General features: G+C 40.0%; 1 protein-coding gene across 1 annotated transcript in view; it reads right to left on the reverse strand.

Moving 5' to 3' along the window:
- LDAH (lipid droplet associated hydrolase) overlaps positions 1–18,808 on the reverse strand; it is a 112,691-nt gene extending 93,883 nt beyond the window's left edge. The window contains exons 1-2 of the mRNA XM_082277258.1: positions 18,753–18,808; positions 4,631–4,789 (exon numbers count right to left, since the gene is read on the reverse strand). Coding sequence (XP_082133384.1) covers positions 4,631–4,784 — 154 coding nt within the window. The 5' untranslated portion in view covers positions 4,785–4,789; positions 18,753–18,808. The remainder of the gene's footprint in view (positions 1–4,630; positions 4,790–18,752) is intronic.
- Between the last annotated feature and the right edge of the window lie 269 nt (positions 18,809–19,077).

The raw sequence follows: 19,077 nt of genomic DNA on the forward strand, positions 1-19,077 counted from the left end.
TAAAGTACCTTCCCTGAGTAACTCAATGGTCTTGGCACCAAAATCAGATTTTGCTTCTCATAAACAATTCTGATCCATCCATGTGAGGTGCCAAGACTCCATACAGCATTCCAGATTATATCCTGGCTAAGGTTGCCAGAAGCTACACACTGCAACCTCATCTGCTGATACTGAGGGTCCTTACTAGATTCAATTTAGTTGTTGCAGACCAAGTTACAACAGAAAGGTTATGTACCAACAAGTGCGTCTAGTCACATAAATTTTGTGTAAACTAAAGCAAAACTGAAGAGAATTAAATATGCTTTACAGTTTGCAGAATGAGGAAATAGATTCTTTTACCCCTTGGTCTCGGTGGTGACAGTAGACCCTCTGAAGAACAATTTATTCCAGTAACTGCTGAGCAGAGTGAATGATTAATAACTTTCAAAATGCTGGTTGGTGGGAGTCAAAACAACAAAATACAAAGGAACTAAGCTTCTGGGCTATATAATTAGTGCTATTGCAAAGTATTATTACATAGTGATTCTTATTATAACTTTTCTTATGCAAATGTTGAGGGTGATGACTGTTAAGTAAACAGCAGGTGAAGACAAAGCCAGATAATGTACTGAAAGCTTTTCAGAGTCCCTGTGACAGTCAAAAATGGAACTTTAAAGATTTTAAAACTAACAGGAAGTCTCATCTCAAGAGAGAACATACTAAATAATTGTCATAATCCAGGAAAACTGTTTGCACTGTTTTCACTGGTGAAAAACAGGTCAGTAGTCTTCAAGTGAAACAGTGTAGTCGATATAAGTACATGTAACTACCCCTAGGAGGGGATGAGAATCCAAGTCCTCGCTTTCTGTTGTGTGTAAGCAATTCTTGACTCAGAAAATTAGCTCAGGAGAAAGATCTTTATACTTGAAAAAAGTGTCTGTTTAAATCCTCATAGCTCTTAAACATCACCAAGTGACAGCATGAGTTGGTAAAGCAATAAGATGATCCAAAACCCAGCAGTGATCCAACTGCAAAGAGGCGGATCAAGAAACTTGGCAAAGCACAGGGAGTACTCTGCACGCAGGCCAGAGAACCAGATTCTGAAATTGTTTCTGTATAATAATGAATGAAACTTGTGTAACATAATTATCACAAAAAATGTTATTTACGTTATATATGCTTCCCAAGTACAAGACTGTAAATTGCAAAATTGCCTTCTTTACAGCAATGGTAACACAAATTAGGAAGCCTGGGACAAAGGTATCCCAATGCAATGAAATGCAAGAAAAAGTTTGACGAAAAGCAAAATGTCATGAGCTAAACAGCACAGTGGTTTTCAAATTTGTAGAGTATTTATTTACAAGGCTAAATGTTTCATAAATAAACAGGCACAAATAGACAGATACTATTAAAACAGAAAAAAAAAATTCCATTACACTCTGTGGATTCTGGTTTTCAATGAACACAAGCAATGTTAAATATTGCTGTAGTAGATTTTGTATTTCACTGCTAATTTTACACTAAACAAACACTGTAAAAGGGAAAACAGTCCTTTAGGACCCAAGAGGACAAACAGTAAATTTCTCTCCATAACAACTACATTTCCAGAAAATCATGCACCTGATCCTTCAACTGTACACATTCAATGTTATTCTCATGAGCAAATCTCATCAATTTTAATAGAAAGGAATTCATATTAAGAAAGTCAAACAAATATATGCATATAATCTGGACTGAGGAAAAATTTGACCTTCTACATAGTTATTACCGTAGTAAACACATTATTACTCCTATTCAGAGGTTTTGTGGACACAAGAAAAAAATGTTATGAAACAAAAAAAGTGTGTATTAAACATTTCAACTAATACAGACAAGCTTTATTAAAATTATAAGTTCACACAGACTGCCACTAATAAAAAAACATGCACTTGTTGCAGTTATATGAGACTATGCTGCATGTTCTGTATTCCAACTGCTTCAAGCACAGTGACCTATCAGTTCTCAGGAGGCAGAATCCTTCCTCATTTCAAGAAGTCAATGGGAATTTTGCCATTGATTTCAGAGTAGAAGAATGTTTTAGAGTTACTTTTTTTAAAAAGCGGGGAGAGGGAAAAGGCTAAGTTGGAGAGAGGAATCCTCCCTGTTCTGAAGTAACAGGATTAAAACACAAAATGAAAATAAATATACAGGATTAATTCTCAAATCTCCTCCAACAAGTCGATTCCAGCAGAAGCTGAGAATTTTGTCATCCTTCTCAATACCCACCCACAACTGTTTGGCCTGACTACATATTAACAACATCATATGCCTGAATTTCATTAGAACTGGAAAACTATGTACCAGAGCAGTTTAATACACAGAACAGAGTAACACATGCAGCAGGACTAACCACTTTCAGTTCAGATCACTCAACGCTTGGCTGTGCATACTCTTTTTTTAAGCCAGAGCTGCCCTTGTCTGGATATTGCTTTCCTTGACTTGTGTACCAAGCTGTCCTTTCGCCCCTCATTCCATAAAGAATCTCAACCAGGGATACATGCCTTTCAAGTGTGAAAATTGCTGGACTCCAGACGGGCTCCACATTTCATACTCGGGAAGTTGCAAAAGCACAAGGGGAATGCTCTCTAATCCTGACTGTTTAGGTACACTAACATGTTTCCAGATGACCCAAATGTTTGAGTCTCTCCTAAGGCTGTGTTTTTCGCACTGGCAGATAAGCCTTCCCTTGAAGGCTAAAAATGAGGCCTGTAACAGTAGTAAAAAAACCCACCATTTGTTTTACGGGAAGCAAAACTGCACTTTGTTATGCCAGGTCCCATTCAGCTCCCTGCCAGGCACAGCAAGAACTCGGGTAACTTGATTCACTACTGAATTTGGGCACCTAAAGTGAGGATAGCATTATAGTGGTTGCTGCGGTTTTAAATTGTTTCCTCAGTGAGAGAACTTCTAGTTTGTTACCAGCATAATTCTGAAATAAGAGCAAAACCATAAATCAGCTGCTTGCAAAAGTCTGAAGACTATGACAGGAAGCACATTGAATATTTCACTGATGTCTATTTCTGAATACCTGTCTAGTTAAGATGTTATTAAAGAGTCTTCACAGAACTGTTCTGCAGGAAGTAAACTCCATGTAGCCCTCCCAACACATTTTCTCGCATTAAAAATTTCCTATCATGAATATAGAGACCATGCAATGTATGTGATTTGGTACATTTTGAGCAAAATAACTTATGTGCCTTGTAGAGGTAACGTGCCTTGGATGCAAATGTTTGACTTTCGTGCTCTTCCTCTACGTATCTTCCTACTGATATAATTTAGCTTTACAGATTTATTCTTGTTACAGACTCTTACTATCAACCCAAACAGAAGGTATCAACCTGAATACAGGTGAAAGCTCCAGAACTTGTGGGAAAAAGAAACTCAAAACTTAGCTGTTCAATTAAACCCTCCACAAATGCCTTAACTGAGAGAAAGCAGCAATTGGAAAGCATGAAATCAGGCTTGTACCTCCAGAGAGGTACTAAAGAGATATTGCATAGTGTATTTGGTTTAAAAGGTTATTCCCCACAAAACAGGAACAAGATGTACTCATTGAAGGCTTATTCTTTTCAGTTAAGGAAAGAATTTAAACTTCACTGTCACTGGGTTAAAAGTTATTATTCAACTCCAGGAGGCAAGGGCATAAAATCACCGTGCCCAAGGAAACTAACATAAAATATTCCATGGACCTTCTAAAACACTGTAAAAAAACCCCTGAAAATTTGAACCTGTGTTCTCTTTCACCACAAAGTAAAGACCAAGACACACATAATCCCATAAAGAGTAACGAGGTACGCTAACAGTGAGCCAAAGTTGTGGATAATCAGAAAAGTCATCATTTGCACCGCTGATTCTGGGGGAAACAACAATAGTACCCGGTACATTCAAATAAACTATAGAAAGCATTAGAAATCTGCAAACTGTAAGGCAGTGAAAGAGTCACAATATCTATGCTTGAGTGGGCTCAAGCTCTACTTTTGTTAAAGACAATTTCTACAGTTCTTTGGCAGACTTCAATGAAATTAGGACTTCTCCTTTAATTTTAACATATGCTAAATGCAAGCTTAGAGCTCTCATTTTAAAACAGCCACATTTAAATATAGCGAAGAACTGTACAGTACTCACTGAGTTCAAGAGGGTCAGCGTAAAAATTCATGTGCAAAAATCTAAGTTAAAAAACTTTTACTATTAAAAACCAACAAGTTAAAGAAACAATTGGATCTAGAATTTTTCCTCAAATACTGTAACTTTCATCTTTCAGCTGGCACACAGCTGACATTGAAGTAACACTTCAAGGTGCAAGAGATAAATGGAAGAAGAGCAATGAAAACAAACAAACAAAAACTCACAATGCTCTCAGTAAACCACCACCATCAAGAAGATGAGTAAGACATCCTAATTTCTCAGTATTGCCTTCTGGCACTGTTACAAATAAAGGTAGCAGTAGTAATCAAAAGTAACAAAGAAATTTCACCATTGCAATATTATTGATTTTTTGGCCATGTGCATGAGACAAAATCTACCACTTACATAGTGGGATTTTTGAACATGAAACCGGACATACCCTTTTCAATCAACAAACTTCTCGACTTAAACAAAAAAAGACCCTTACCAGGAATAATCATGAACAAGAGCCTGGGTAGATTTTTACTTTCATCTTTTGAGAGGTCTTTCCAGGGCCCACACTTCAAGACATGGGTAGCAGCTCCACAACAGTAGATAAATTCTTCGTGTAAGGGGACTGGCTCTTCTGACCCCGACCTCATGTTTGCTGTTAAGCAGAACAAGATACTGTTATAACAGGTCAATACTTAAAGAGTTGTCTCTTTGCTGTTTTACCTTTCCACAGAATAATTGCAAAAAAACCCAGACAAACCACCCCACCCCCAAACAGCTGTCATATCCAGAAAACTGAGGCCCAGTTCAGTATTTGATGTCTGAAGGGGCTGCAGAAGTTGATACCTGTTACTACTGTCTGAGAGAAAGCATCTTTCAGTTTCTGTCACAGAAATACAGAATGATGAACTGGAAAATAACCTCTATACTACCTTAAAGGTAAATAGTTTTAAATTTCTTGCTCATGCTGTCCACTGAAAAGATTCATCTGAAACATACTTGAAGGCAAACAAATGAAAAAATGCCAAATGAACAGAATTAGTGCATGAATGCCTTTGCAAGTTCTGTGTGCCTTGTAATAAAACTGGATATTGTAGCATAACACCATGACCCCTAACCATCAAAAGCAAAGTTAAAAATAACATTAGGCCTTTCAACTACTTTTGCTTAGTGAAAAAGGACCATTCATTTTTAAGTACAAGGATACAAATTCTATTTCCTAGTCAATTTTTGAAATCTCAGGCATGTAAACCAAAGCCTAAAATATATACAGGGTCTGCAGCACCATTAGGCGGGGGGCACTACACTCACAAATAGCCACTGGAAACTTCTCAGTGCTACACAACTTAAAAGGAACAGATCTGACTGAAATTTTAAGTAATGACACTTGACAATATTAGAAAAGTATACTTGAAGAAACAAGATTTCCTTACTTTCCCCAGTTTTAATCTGGGGTTTTGAAAGGTTTAAGGTAAAGAACAGCCAAGGTAGAAAAGACAGAAAATGTTTTGTTTTGAACTAACAAGTACCACCTTGAAAAAAACTGAATATAGTACAAATGGAAAACAGTTCTGGAGGGAAGGGAGAAGTGTTCTTTAATACTGTCAATTACAGCCCAATTCTCTGGATGCAACCTTGTACCCCCACCCGCCTACTTCCCCCACATCCCCCCGCCCAAAGGAAGTTCTTTTAATGATAATGGAGACACCTTCACAACTTCATTGTTTGCCATGTTATTATCTAATTTACAGAGATTGAAATGTAAGTAAAGTAAATTTTGTCTAACTATAAAGAGGTATATATTTTTAATGCATTATCCCTGCTTTTATTTTCTTCATTATTAAAAGCTGAAAGAAACCAAGAGCAGTTCCATCAAAAAAATCCAGTTACACCAACAACCACAGTAAACATTAAGATGTCACCCCTTTTCTGAGGTGTTTACAATCCCAGAAGCAAAAGTAACTAGATCTTACCCAAGAAAGTAGGTTTTGCACAAAGTTTCTGATCACAAACCAATAAAATCTGTTGCTCATTTTCATTTTGAATTGATTTCACAGAACAAATCTAAATGGACATCCCACTGACAACTCTTCATTCAAAAGAAGTATTTGCAATGTTAAGGTCAGAAGTTAAGCAATGAGGAAAGAAAACTCAGCAATACATTTTGGACTGGAGTGGTAGGATTTTCAGGTTCACACAAACCTGTTGTGGTAGCTTTAGTCCAGTTTCTAACTTAACTTCTAATTTCAAAAACACACAGTGTTGCAGTACCTGAAAGCAAGACTGCACACCAAAGAAGAAATTGTTATCTCAAAAACTGCGCATCTGAGACAATTCCAAAAGGCTTCTTTGTACTAGCTTTATGTAATATCTGAGGGATTTTTATATACTTATTGTTAGGTTTTTAATTTGTGACTTTATGGTCTTTGGTAATAAAAACGGAAAGAAGAGAAAAACAGGGAAAAGACAGTGGATATACTCCCAGAATACTATTCAGACCTGTTTCAAGATGAAATCAGTAATAGCTAAAAATACCCCTGTATCTCCTTCTTCCTAAATGAAGCTTTGAAGAACAGTATTTCCATTACAGGCATCTATCTTTGGCACAAATTGACTTCATTTCCCCTAGAAGTATCTTAAGATGGTCTATCAATTTCCAAACAAATTTAACAGGTAGAGGTCTCAAGAGATGAGGTCCCTACTGGCTCTGTCAGCCTGCAGAGAGGGCACATTTTGTGCCACAGCAGCTCCAAGAATGTTGAGGAGACAGAAGGACAAATTTGACTGGTGGGAGTTTCATGAGTTATCACAGAGAAAAGTAACAAAACTCAAAGAGATGCAACTACCCAGGAAATCAGACCTTATTACATCCCAAACAATATTTTCTTCCTTCTCTTCAACCCCTGCACTTAAATTCTCTAAACATATGCAGGAACAGTATTACAAGAAATTCAGCTTCTGTCAAGAGTGCTTAATCTAGTATCAAAACTTCTGTTAGAATACAGAAATACGGGTTTCGATTCACAGGGCTTTAGCTCTAGATTAACACACCCTTAAATGTAGGCGTCTACCAGAAAAACTCCTATTACAGGATACAAAGACTTAGGTGGCAATACATGGACAGATTAGGGGAGTAATCATGGGATCAGCTTCTTGGTTGCCACCTCAGGAGTAGAAAAATCCTATCCTGGTTAGCAGAGCCTATAGTAAAAACATAGGAAGACATACACTTGCACCTGCAAACCAACACATATATTTAGGTGTCTCACTACTGATCCAGAAGCCACCTATAGTCATTTTTTCAGACAGGAATATCTGGAAACAGAGTTATCCACAAAGAGCAGATTACCTCTGCCACATGATCAATTTTTTTCCTCTTTGGTTCAATTGACCCCAAAGTAAAATGCTGATAATAAAGCTAAGTGAACTTTGCAAACATTGTGCTAATTATTTATGCATCTTTCCTGATAGTATATTTTAACTGCTCCATCCTACACTATTACTTGGACTTAACATTTTGTTTTAAAGATAACTTGGAAATAACAAAATTTGATCTGCACTAAAAGAGTGTTCAATGAAAGAATTATCAAATAGCATCACATAATGTAATCAGAGTAAGTAAATTGATATTTGGCATATAAACTATTTGATCCCAAGACAGGACAAACAAGTTGGTGTACCTAATCTGAAGCATGATGCTGCAGTGAAAGATGCAATGGTAGCCACAAGGGCAAAGGTAAGTTGCATAAAACAGTGGTGAAACCAAAATAAAGGCAAAAGGACCGCTGCAGCAGATTTGACATACAAGGCTCCACAAAATCATAAGAGACACACCCCAAGGCGTCCATGGACAAGGCTACTGTGAGGTCACTCTCTATCCCTTCTGGTACATTGCAATGACATTGGAAAAAGCTATCCAGGAGAGTGGTGGAATCACTATTCTTTGAAGCATTCAAAAAATGTGTAGGTGTGGCCCTTGGGGACACGGTTTAGCGATGAACCTGGAAGTGCTGGGTCAACAGTCAGACTCAATAATGTTAGAGCCCTTTTCCAACCTTAACGATTCTATGACTGGGAAACGTGTCTGCAAACTGCAAAAAAAGGCAACCACCATGCCCGTGTTAGAGTGTGCACGGAGCTCTAGGCCAGTCAAACTCATCTCAGTTCACAGAAAGTTATAAAAAAAAAAAAAATCCCACTCAGAGTTGTACCCAAGAACATGAAACAACCATTAACGTACCAGCAATGTCTTTCAAGGATCAGTACTGGGCAATAATGTTCAATGTCTCCCCTGAACACCTGCACAAAGGACAGGAGCCACTCTCAGCAGGTTCATGCAAAATGTCAGGGGGAGGAAGACAAACCAACTGAAACACTGGAGGGCAAGGCTGCTATCCAAATGGACCCTGACAGGCTGGAAAGGTGGGAACTACATGAAAGCCAGGGGCAAATGGAAAGTCCTGCACCAAAAGTTCAGTAACCCAATGCAGCAACACAGGCTGGGGGCTCAAAAGCTAGGAAGTGGCTTTCCAAAAAAAGACACGAATGATTAACAAGCTGAAAAGAGTCAGTAGTGAGCCCCTGCAACCATCAAACCCAAGTGTGTACAAGGCTACACAAGGAGTAGCCTGCACGTCTTTGGACATGTTTATTTTCTGCTGCTTGGCATTGGAAAGACTGGACTACTCCATCCAGTGTTGGACTCCTCATACAAGCAAGACATCAATATACTGGAGAAAGCCAACTAAAAGATATGTATGCTGAAGCATGTGATGTATGTCCAAAGGACAAGGAAAAACAGTCAAAACTTGCAGTGAAGGAAATTCCAAGAACAAAGGTTTTCCCCACATGCACAATTAGAACTATTAAATAATGAAAGTTACCCAGAAAGGCAGACAACCTCCAACTGGACAATGCTTTCAGCAACCTGACCTGCTTTGATCTTTTTGAGAAAGGACCTGCACTACATCTTAGGGATAACCTACAAAGTTGGATGTATGTAAATTCATGAGACTGGACTAGATACACCATAAAGTGCCAATTGTAAGGATGCTGTTTATCAAAAACCACTGTAAATCAGGGGAGGTCTTGATCGTTAAGAAGAAAAGGTATTTAAAATCACAGCCATTTTCCATCAGAAAAGGCAAGAAGGAGCACCCAAGGCACTACAGGCTCATCTGGCACAGCTCAGTCCACAGGTAAAATCACAGGAGCATGTACTGTGTAAGTTCCTCTAATCACATAAAGGAAAAGATGTTAATACAGAATAAGAGACCAGTCTGCCAACAGCAAATCATGCTCAAGCAACGCAACTGCCCTCAATGATAAAATACCTGGCTACAAAAATGAAAGAAAATACATAAATGTAAAGCATGCTGCCTTATTAAGAATTTTGGCACTATCTCCCACTGCATTCTCCTTCCTAGGCCAAGGAAATGTAGGCTGAATAAACTGACTTGCACAGTTTGAAAAGTAACTGAACAAGCTTAAATGATAACCAACTACTGTCTGCCAGCTATCAAGTAATCTTGAGTCAATACTGGAGCCTATAAAACTCAGCATTTTCATCAGAAACATACCTGCAACAGTTAGCCCAGCTGTGTTCACCCCACCAGGTCAAGAACACAGGGAAACTTGGAAGGGTCAAGCAAGTAACTAGGCTAGAGACTTAGAGGAAAAGCTTTATGAACTGTGCTTTTTCAGTCTCCCATGCTGTAATCAGATAGCAACCTAGAGCCATCTGAAAGAGACCTGCAAAAGCAGCATAGCCAAACCTTTATCTGCAATGGAAGATGGTAAAACAAGAGGCAACAGCCACAAGTTGTGTCTTGACAGTTAAAGGCATCACAAAAAAATTAGTTGCTAAGAAGGCAATGGAAGATCGCTAGGAAGGCAGCAGAACCTCTCCTGGAGGTTTTTAAGGCTCAGCTGGACAAAACAGTAATTTTGATCTCAAGAGAAAGATGGACTAAATTTTCTCCAGAGTTTTCCATAAATCAACAGTTTACAATTCCCTTGGCTCTAAAACAGCAGAAAAAAATAAAGCAGGAGGTACAACAAAGATCTCCAACAATTTTTCTAGTACCTTAGTAAATGCAGAGTTTCACGAACACAATACATGACAATAACTAAGTATTTAGGTCAGAGAAAATGAATCTAAACTAGACAAGTCCCCCAAAAATATAGGAAACTTAAGTAGATGTATTCTATCAATTAGCTGTACCAGCTTAAACAAAAAAGAAACCCTGCTGTAATAGATAATTTTATGTGACTGAATACAACACTACAGTGCAAAAGAGTAACTGCAAAAATAGCAAGATTCCCTCAGCTGCCTTCTACACTAGGCTCTGACAACTTCTACAACATTATTCCCAGAGGAGAATCATCCAGACCTGACGTAAGCTCTTCAATTTGCAGACTGGAACTTAGATGCTCATAGCTAGGAACTAGGAAGGGACAGACTGACTGACCTGGTAAAAAAAACGGCAAAGAGGAACAAGAGAAGTGGAGATTACGCGATGTGAGAGATGAGGTACAACATGACACATGATGCCCAGATCTCATCAAAGATTTATCTGGACAAATTACAAACAATGGATGCCAGATTTTCTCAGGGAAAACAATAAACCCAGGCCAAAGACTCTGCAAGCTGTTGTGACATCAGTCACAAATCTTGACCAATTCTGTGTAAGAAAAGCAGCAGCAGCAGCCAGTAGCACATAAAAATGAAACATTTCTTCATTGTATTTTCCAGTACAATTCTCTGTCAAAGTCATATACAAGTCCCTTTTACACTAGCCCTGAATTAATAAATAAAAACTGTTAGGCATTATTTGTAAAAATGAACAAAGCTAAAAATTAACACTATGGACACATCAAACAAAGCAACACAGTTATACAAAATAAGACTGCTTTCCTCTAAAACCAGTGAAGTAATTAGTAGGCCGTGTTTTCAGTAATCACTTGATGACCTAGCAATAAGATGCCTTCAATTTGTTTTGTTCCTGTGTCATTCCCTCCATGCCCCTCCCTCAAGGAGTAAAACAGCTGGGAGAATTTCACTGATGACTGTACAAAAATATCAGTGAAACACATGGAAATGGGGCACAGTTTACTCATGTTTAGGGTTGTAACAATAAAAAGCTGAAGTACAGAATGAAAACTGGAATCACTCCTCAGTTCTGAGCCTTGTTCAGAGACAATCCATAGGGGACAGTGCAAAGACCTAAGGAGGGAGAAACCCAGTTTTAAGATCTGGACCTACCTGCAAAACCTTTGTAACACCATAAAATTTGGATTTTATTACCATTAATAACCTTGTAGCAACAACCAAGAAAGTGCACACAGTCTCAGTGTTAGGGACATAGGGAAAATAACTTCTGGGTATCCATTTTGTACCGGCCAAGTGGTCCTTGTCATTGCCAAACATTTTAGAACAAATTTTTGAGATAGCTTTTCATCAAAACAGGACAGGACTCACAAATAAAAAAATTGTTGGTTTGGAAAGGTCCATTTGAGGACTTGAATCAGTAACAGATCCCCCACCAACCTTGTTCCAAAAACGTGCTTTCCTCTGAAATGAATAATTTGAAGGAATTTTGGAGTTAGGGAATCAAGAAATCAGAAAACATTTTCAGATTCCACAATGATACATTGGTCTGGCACAAAATTATTCAACAGACAGGATGATCAAAACCCTGGGGAAATGGATTAGAAGGCCCACCATAACTTTTAACCAATCTTTATATGTCACTGCAAGTTTTAGCTTTGAGAATTTTGGCATGTACTAATGACTTAAAAAAAACCCAAAAAAACGGAACTCCTGTTAATTATCGTAATAGAACTACTACAGTACTCTTGTCCTTGACTTCCCCACTACTCTCAAGAGGGTGAAATAGCAAATTAAAGACTTCCACAGGGATCAGGCACAATGGCAACCTTTATGAAAGTAGTCACACCTCTGAAAACGTCAACTGTTGGTCTACAGTACTCAACACTCAGCATGCAGATCTGATGTTTCACTGCAGTTCTGGCAACAACGCTCTAAGTTTGATGCCTGGTCTCTTTCTCCTTTGGCAATCACAGACCTCAGTTTAACAAATGTCACAAAACCCCAGTTATGCTAGCCCAGTGCTCCAAGAGCAAAGTCCATGTCCTTTATTACCAGCTAGATCAAAGCTCCTCCATTTGCTGTTGCAGTTTAACACTTGGTTAGAAACACTGAGCGCTGGAGTCACAGCAAATGTAAAGGAAACCCTGAGAAAGCTACACTGGTGCGGCCGAGGTTCCCTGAGGCTTTACACAATACCAGCCAATACAAATGTACCCAAAAGAATAAAGACATGACATCCCAAAAGTGGGGTATGTTTTATCAAACACATTTCAGGATACAGTGGAAGAGATCCTACATATCACGTCCTGCCATTCTATTTAATCACACCGAGATGGTAACTTTCACTTTTTCAAAACAGCTAAAGGATCACAAACTCTTTGTGAACTGTTAAGAGCTACCAACATGAAAATGACCTCAAAAGAGTTCAGGTTTTTTGTCTTGGTTTGTTTTTTCTTAAAGTGTCTTCATAAGCATAATTAAGGTGGGGAATCCCACAGATTACAAGAAAGTGGTAGCTATGCTCCCAGCAAATTCCCAATTTCCCAGTCAATATGCAGGCCTGATGATAAAGCTAAGAATGTCCACCACTGTTGTAGTGCTAGGTTTAGTTTAGCAAGCTGCAGCTTTCCCTGAGAGCTCAGTGGGGCTGTGTAGGGCAGGGCAGCCATTCTGTCCTCCCGCAGTCCTTTTCGGACGGCCCCGCACTCTTGCTCTGGCCAGCTATCAGCTCTACAACACAGTGACGGCGAAGGAGGCGAGAAGGGTCCCTCCCTGAGGGTTTCAGAGGACCTTTAAAGGTTACATCTTGTCCCGGTGATCCCCAGAGGCAGAGAGACCTCATGGTCCTGGCACATGGGGGTTTTCTCAGGGGCGATACATGGGCAGAGTTGGGGTACAGGAACCCATAGGGAGAACCCGAGGGAGTCGCCAGGGCTAGGGACAGGGGAATGTGGGGAGGAACAATATGGGATCAGAAAAGCAGTGGGTAAACAGATCACCACACATCACTTAAAATAAAATGAGCAAGAAAGCTGTTGCTTAAAGAAACAAATCCACTCAAGGAAGCAATGGTGGTTTCATTTGCATGAAAACAAATAGGATGGCTTAATTTGGTGTAAGATGAAGCATTTTCAGAACAGAAAGTGGGATTTTGGGAAATCTTTTAGTCTCAAAGGAAGAAAAAGTTCATTTGCACACAGTACTGAAATTTACTGGTGAAATGAAGTAACTTTCAAAGACAGCTTTCCTTCCCCATACTGCAATAAAGTACTGGACCCAGAAAAAAAAACTTGGGGCTTTTAAAATTGAAATCTCACAGAGGAATAAACAGAAGGTGGTAGGCATGAATAACATGTGGGTATAATAAATACACTTTATATTCTGAGACTAAACTGCAATGTTAGCAAACCCTCAGTAAAATAAAGATAGAGCATCTATGTGAAAGAACATAAAAAGCTGCTGCTGAAGTACAATGTCTACAGCGTAAGAAAGGTTTCCAGGGAAAAAAAAACTACGCCAGGTCTCTTCCAAAAAAATACGCCAGGTCTCTTGACCAACAAATTTCAAAGACACACAAGACTCATGTCAAGAGAATCTTGTAAATAAACTTTCCCAGCTGCCCATTGCATTAGAAAGTCAAAGGGAGATAAATCAGTTTGGAATGGATAGCATGAGAAAATTGTCACAAATACAGTAAAGTTTGCAAAGTATGCAATTTGTTTATTTGAATTATGGTGAACATCAGTATTTTGGGAGGCATTGGGCAAAACTGAAAAGTAACACCACGATTACAGACTGGGTTAAAACTTGGCTGAAGTTAGAGGTGGGAATGTTATACTTCATGAACAAGAACCCATCATGCTTATGTTTGGATACAGAGAGAAGAAACATCCATGGTCTCTAAACTTCAGCACAAATCACCACACAAACCAGAGCATTTTCAAAAGTGAACAGTTATGTGAATTATGGAGGAGAAGACATGGCCTTTCACAGGGTACTGCTTCAAAGGAGAGAGAGAAATAACAAAATATATTGCAAAACAAAAGCCGTGAAGGGACAGGTTATCAAGGATACATGCACAAGAAGAAACTGAAAACAGTACTGAGAGAAAACATATATATGCAAATAAGTTTGCTTGAGGTCTAAGGGTTTGAAAAAAACCCACTTGCTCACTCAACAAAGATGATGCTTCTTTACCATTTGGTTCCTACTATCCACAGGGAAAATGAGAACTTTTCAAAAGAAAGAAAAAAAGGCCAAAAAACCTATTTGGCTCTTCAACCATATGTTCTACACTCCTTCTTTTACTCCTACATCAAAAGAACTACAGGTCCCACATTTCTGTTAGACAGCTGTTTAAGTCATACAGGTAATCTGCCCAACATTCAATGAAACATAAAAATACAACAATTTAAAGTAATGGCAACCTCCATATTCACTGAAACCACAGCTGCCAGAAGTTAAGCATTTGAAGAAATCCATCTTTCAGCAGCAATAATAACAGGCAAAAGCAGATAAAAGCAATTCTATTTCATCTTATGTTCAATAACTCCTTTTCTACCTCCTATTGGAATAAGATTCACTAGTTCATGGAGAGCACTATTCTTTCCTTTGTCTTGTCAAGTAGTGCAAAGTTCAAAGAGCATAATGAATACTAGCAAGAAGCAGGTATCAAATTAAAAAAAAGAAGTCCACAAGTACAACTAGCACTACACTGCCCTTGATTTGGCTTCCCTCATCCTGTCCTGTGCTGTTCAACATACATCTCCCTATGGAACTATCCCTTATTTCTTTGTTTCTTCCATGTTTCCACGTCAGTTATTCTCCTTTAACCTAAAATATGCTCCAAATTCAAAACACTTTCTTCTTTTTTTATTATTTAAACTTGCATATGTTCTTACATCAACTGTTTATCCACCTTCAGCTTAGCTCTCCAGCTGCTGCTGGTTTACTTGCTTTCTAACAAGGACATAAAAGAATGAGTCAAAATTCTATCTACTCGCAGTAGACCAACTTACTAGTCTCAGCTGCATTCTCCAGTAACCCCTCAACCTGTGCTTGCTGTTACCAACTCCTCCTTATGTTTCCTGCAGCAGTAGTACATTCCTGTACTCATCCACTCACCTAAACACGTTAGGAAGGCACCCCAAGCAGAGACATGAAAACAAACAGAAGCAGACTGTATGGAGCTCTGTGCAAAGTACAAAGAAAGTCAAATAGGAGAATCAATGAACAGGAGATATGAATAACACCAGGTAGCATTAGACCCCTTTCCGAGTCACTACAGCAATGTAATTGTCTGTACTGCTGATACGAGGCCTGGAGTCCGAGTCCTTCCCAGTAAGAAGCACTGGTTCTGCTCATCAGGAGGACAGGACAGGGAATTGAACAGCCAGGCTGGACACAGTGGTACAGGAGCCAGAAGGTTTCCCCAAGAACCAGTGCTGCAGGAAGGCCTGCATATGCCAGTGCTCTGACATACAGACTTAGAGTTCTAGTCACAGGAGGATCCAAAGGCAATTCACCATGCTGGGAAAACTGCAGCTTGTTCCTCACCACACCAGTAACCCCTGAAGTTACTCTATTACAGCACTTTGCACAAGGGCCCAGCTCCTCCCATCAAGATAACTCTGCTAAATCCTGATAACCCTTGACTGTGAAAGAATACATATAGGAACAAAGCCTGTGATCATCACAGGTTCAAATAAGAATCCAGTTATCATCTGATACTCACTCCCAACTGGTGTTACAATTTCCTTCAGGAGGTAAAATATGAGGAGTCAGACTTCTGCAAAAAGTTTGTATCACAAGTGTTTTGGGTTTTTTTAAAACAAAAGATTTGAGTAAAGAATTGGTCTAAACAAAGGACAACGGGAACAGAATCTAAAGAGAAGCTGGAGATGAGATGGCGAAAGGAAAGAACCAAGCAAAACAGCATGGTAGCACCAGGAGGAAGCAAAGATAATGAGGAAAGAAACAAGGATAATGTTGAAAGAAGCCCTGCCAAACTTGAAGTTGTAGCATTGCTGGTTAGACATTGTTCTGGCACATCAGGATTACCTAACATATGGTAACAAGGCACTGTCACACTACATGAGGTGGTTGTGCAACCCCAACGAGGTAAACAAGCAGCTTCATTTTTTCATTCATTTCACCAGTGACTAGTCAGGCTTGCATTCAGTGTGAAAACTTTGATTTGTTTCATGCTTAATTGTTCTTTAAGCACGTCTTTTTTCCTATTATGAATATTCTTTTACCAGAGTAATTTACTTCCCCCAGTATAACCTGTTTACAAGCCTCACAAGACACTTAAATGTCATCATTCAACATGTAAGCTGGAATCTGATGTTGTCAAACATTTCACTAGGAATTCAGTGCTACACAGTGGTTTGTGAGGAGCAGAAAAAACATAGTTATATTGCTAATAAGAGCATGCCTGATTTAAGTAAGTGAAAATTACCTGTTCTTCACATCCTGCAAACATATTTTCTGTACAAATGCATGCATAGCATGCTCTAAAGTTGAAATCTTGAAATTCTGGTTCTAATACTCAGCAAAAATAACCTAGACATCATTCAAAATGGGGACCACCCCTTTTTCCAGACAAGGTGACCTCATTATAATAAACAACAAGAATGGAAAAAGAAAGTTTCATTTAAAAGAAATCAAAGCTATCAACTAAAAAAAAAAAAATTCCAGCACTGAAAACAGTGTAATTAGGAAGCTTTAGAGTAAATCTTGTCAAATTTACTGGTAAATTCTTTGGCTTGGCAGTCATATTGGAAATTTTGTTTTACCATTACCCATACACAATTTATTGCAATTGTCCTTGTGAATCAAACGAAGTAGATAAAGAGGTAATAATCCATCACTGTCTATTCTAATTTAAAAAGTAGGAAATACTACACAGAAGTAGCAGAAAGTGTGTCAAAAACCAACAGAAGTTAGTGAGTTAGTGGATTTTTGACCCACAGAAATACTTGAGGCTGGATGCTTGGAAAACTAGAGCTACACATGGGTCAAAGGCAAGGATGAGTCAATGGAGAAATCCACAGTGGATCTTTAAGACCTCTGCACAGATGTTCCAGAAAGTTCCTGGACTACATTTTGTTGCAAGCTGAGTGGATACTCACAGAGTGCGACTAGGTAAAGTAGAATCATACATGCTTGCCTTTTTCACAGGCATCTGCCTAGGGTACTGTCCAATATTCATAAAAAAATCACTGACTTTGACTGCTTTGATACAATCCTTGTAGTAATTCCATGATGGAAAGTATTAAGTCTTAGTGTTGTCGCTTACCCAGGTCTGTAAACGTGTGACCACTTCCCTCATTGACATCATAAGCAAGTGTCACAAGGAAACAGGAAGCTGCAATAATCCCAATTAATAATTGAAGGCTTCTAGTCTCTGAGACACACAGAATACAGATTCATTTCCAGATGCTGAGATGGGCCCACATGGATGGACTCTCAGACCTTAACTGGTCATTCTAAGGTCCCAGAGGGCCAGGAGTATACAACACCTAAAAAAATAAGAGTCTGCATCATCCAAGCCATTCAAGGCTTTAATATTATAGTTAAGTTGCAAAAAAAGAAGCTGTTTCTTCATTTTTGCAACACAACAAAAACTTACCAGTAAGAAAGCTCTCAACAATTGTCATGCCTCAAACAGCCCTTATCTTAATTTCTTTCACCATACATTTCCATGCTAGCATTTACTGGCTTCCTGAACCTGCTGCTCACCCCGTCTGGCACAGGCATCTCTTCTCTTGTGTAGTAAATACAGGCTAGAAGGTGGGTGCTGACAGTGATGATGCCCTGGGACCAGCAGTGAGAGCAAACCTGACAGACAGAGGGTTCCTGAAGGAGGGTGTGAGCCTGCGGGTCTTTCTACTTCTCCAAACCAGTAGCTCCTCTACTAAAAGACGCTTTTTTCCACTTAAAAAAATCTCATCTCACGTCTAACTTCTAAGAATGTACAACCTTATTTTCATCTTTTCTTATTAATATGCCCTTCAGGTCACAGACTTTTCCTTCCTTTCTTGTTTTATAACATGCCTCCAAAATAACAAGCATCACTCAGCTCCGAGAGATCCTTCAAAGGAACAAGCGCTAACACACAGAAAAAACCACTACATATAGCATCACTTCAATCACTTCCTGGAAAAGGAGACACCACTTAGGATTCGTTTCATGAAGTCTCCTCCATGACAAAACAAGTCAAGAGAACACGTACGAAGAGCTTCTTTCTGCATGGGATGTGTTAGCCCATCCTCAACCGCACGCCTACAGATCACCAGCATTATTCGGCGGAACAGGTCTCTATACAGACCTGACACCCGACACAGCCGGGCTGGCGGCACCTCCCTGCTGGGCGAGGCTCCGGGTCAGCCCCGCACAGCGGCGGGGGGTGAGCGCCGGCGGGCTCGGCGCGGCTCTCGGACCCGGCACAGGGACAGGGGAGGCAGGGGAGGGCAGGGCAGGGCCGGGCCGCTGCAGCACGTACCTTCCCCGTTCGCAGGCTCCCCGACACCCGGCACGGCGGCGGCCGGCGCTGTCTCTGCTGACACCGGGCGGAAGCAGCCGGCGAGGAGGGGCGGGAGCGGCCGGGCCGCTCCTTCCGCCGGGGCCGCGGAGCGCGCTGAGGGCGGGCCCGACCCGCCCCCTGCCGCCAGCGCCGCGAGGGCCGTGGCTGCGACCCCTCGGAGGGAGGGGACAGCCTTTCCTACCAAGCCTTTCCTTCCCAGCGCTGCCCACCTGGTGTCAGGTGCCCGCCACCCGCTTGCGAATGGCAGGAGCAAGAGCGGAGATCACCCCGGGACGCGCGTCTT

This window comes from Coloeus monedula, assembly GCF_965178545.1.
Source record: "Coloeus monedula genome assembly, chromosome: 2".
In the NCBI taxonomy this organism is placed as follows: Eukaryota; Metazoa; Chordata; class Aves; order Passeriformes; family Corvidae; genus Coloeus; species Coloeus monedula.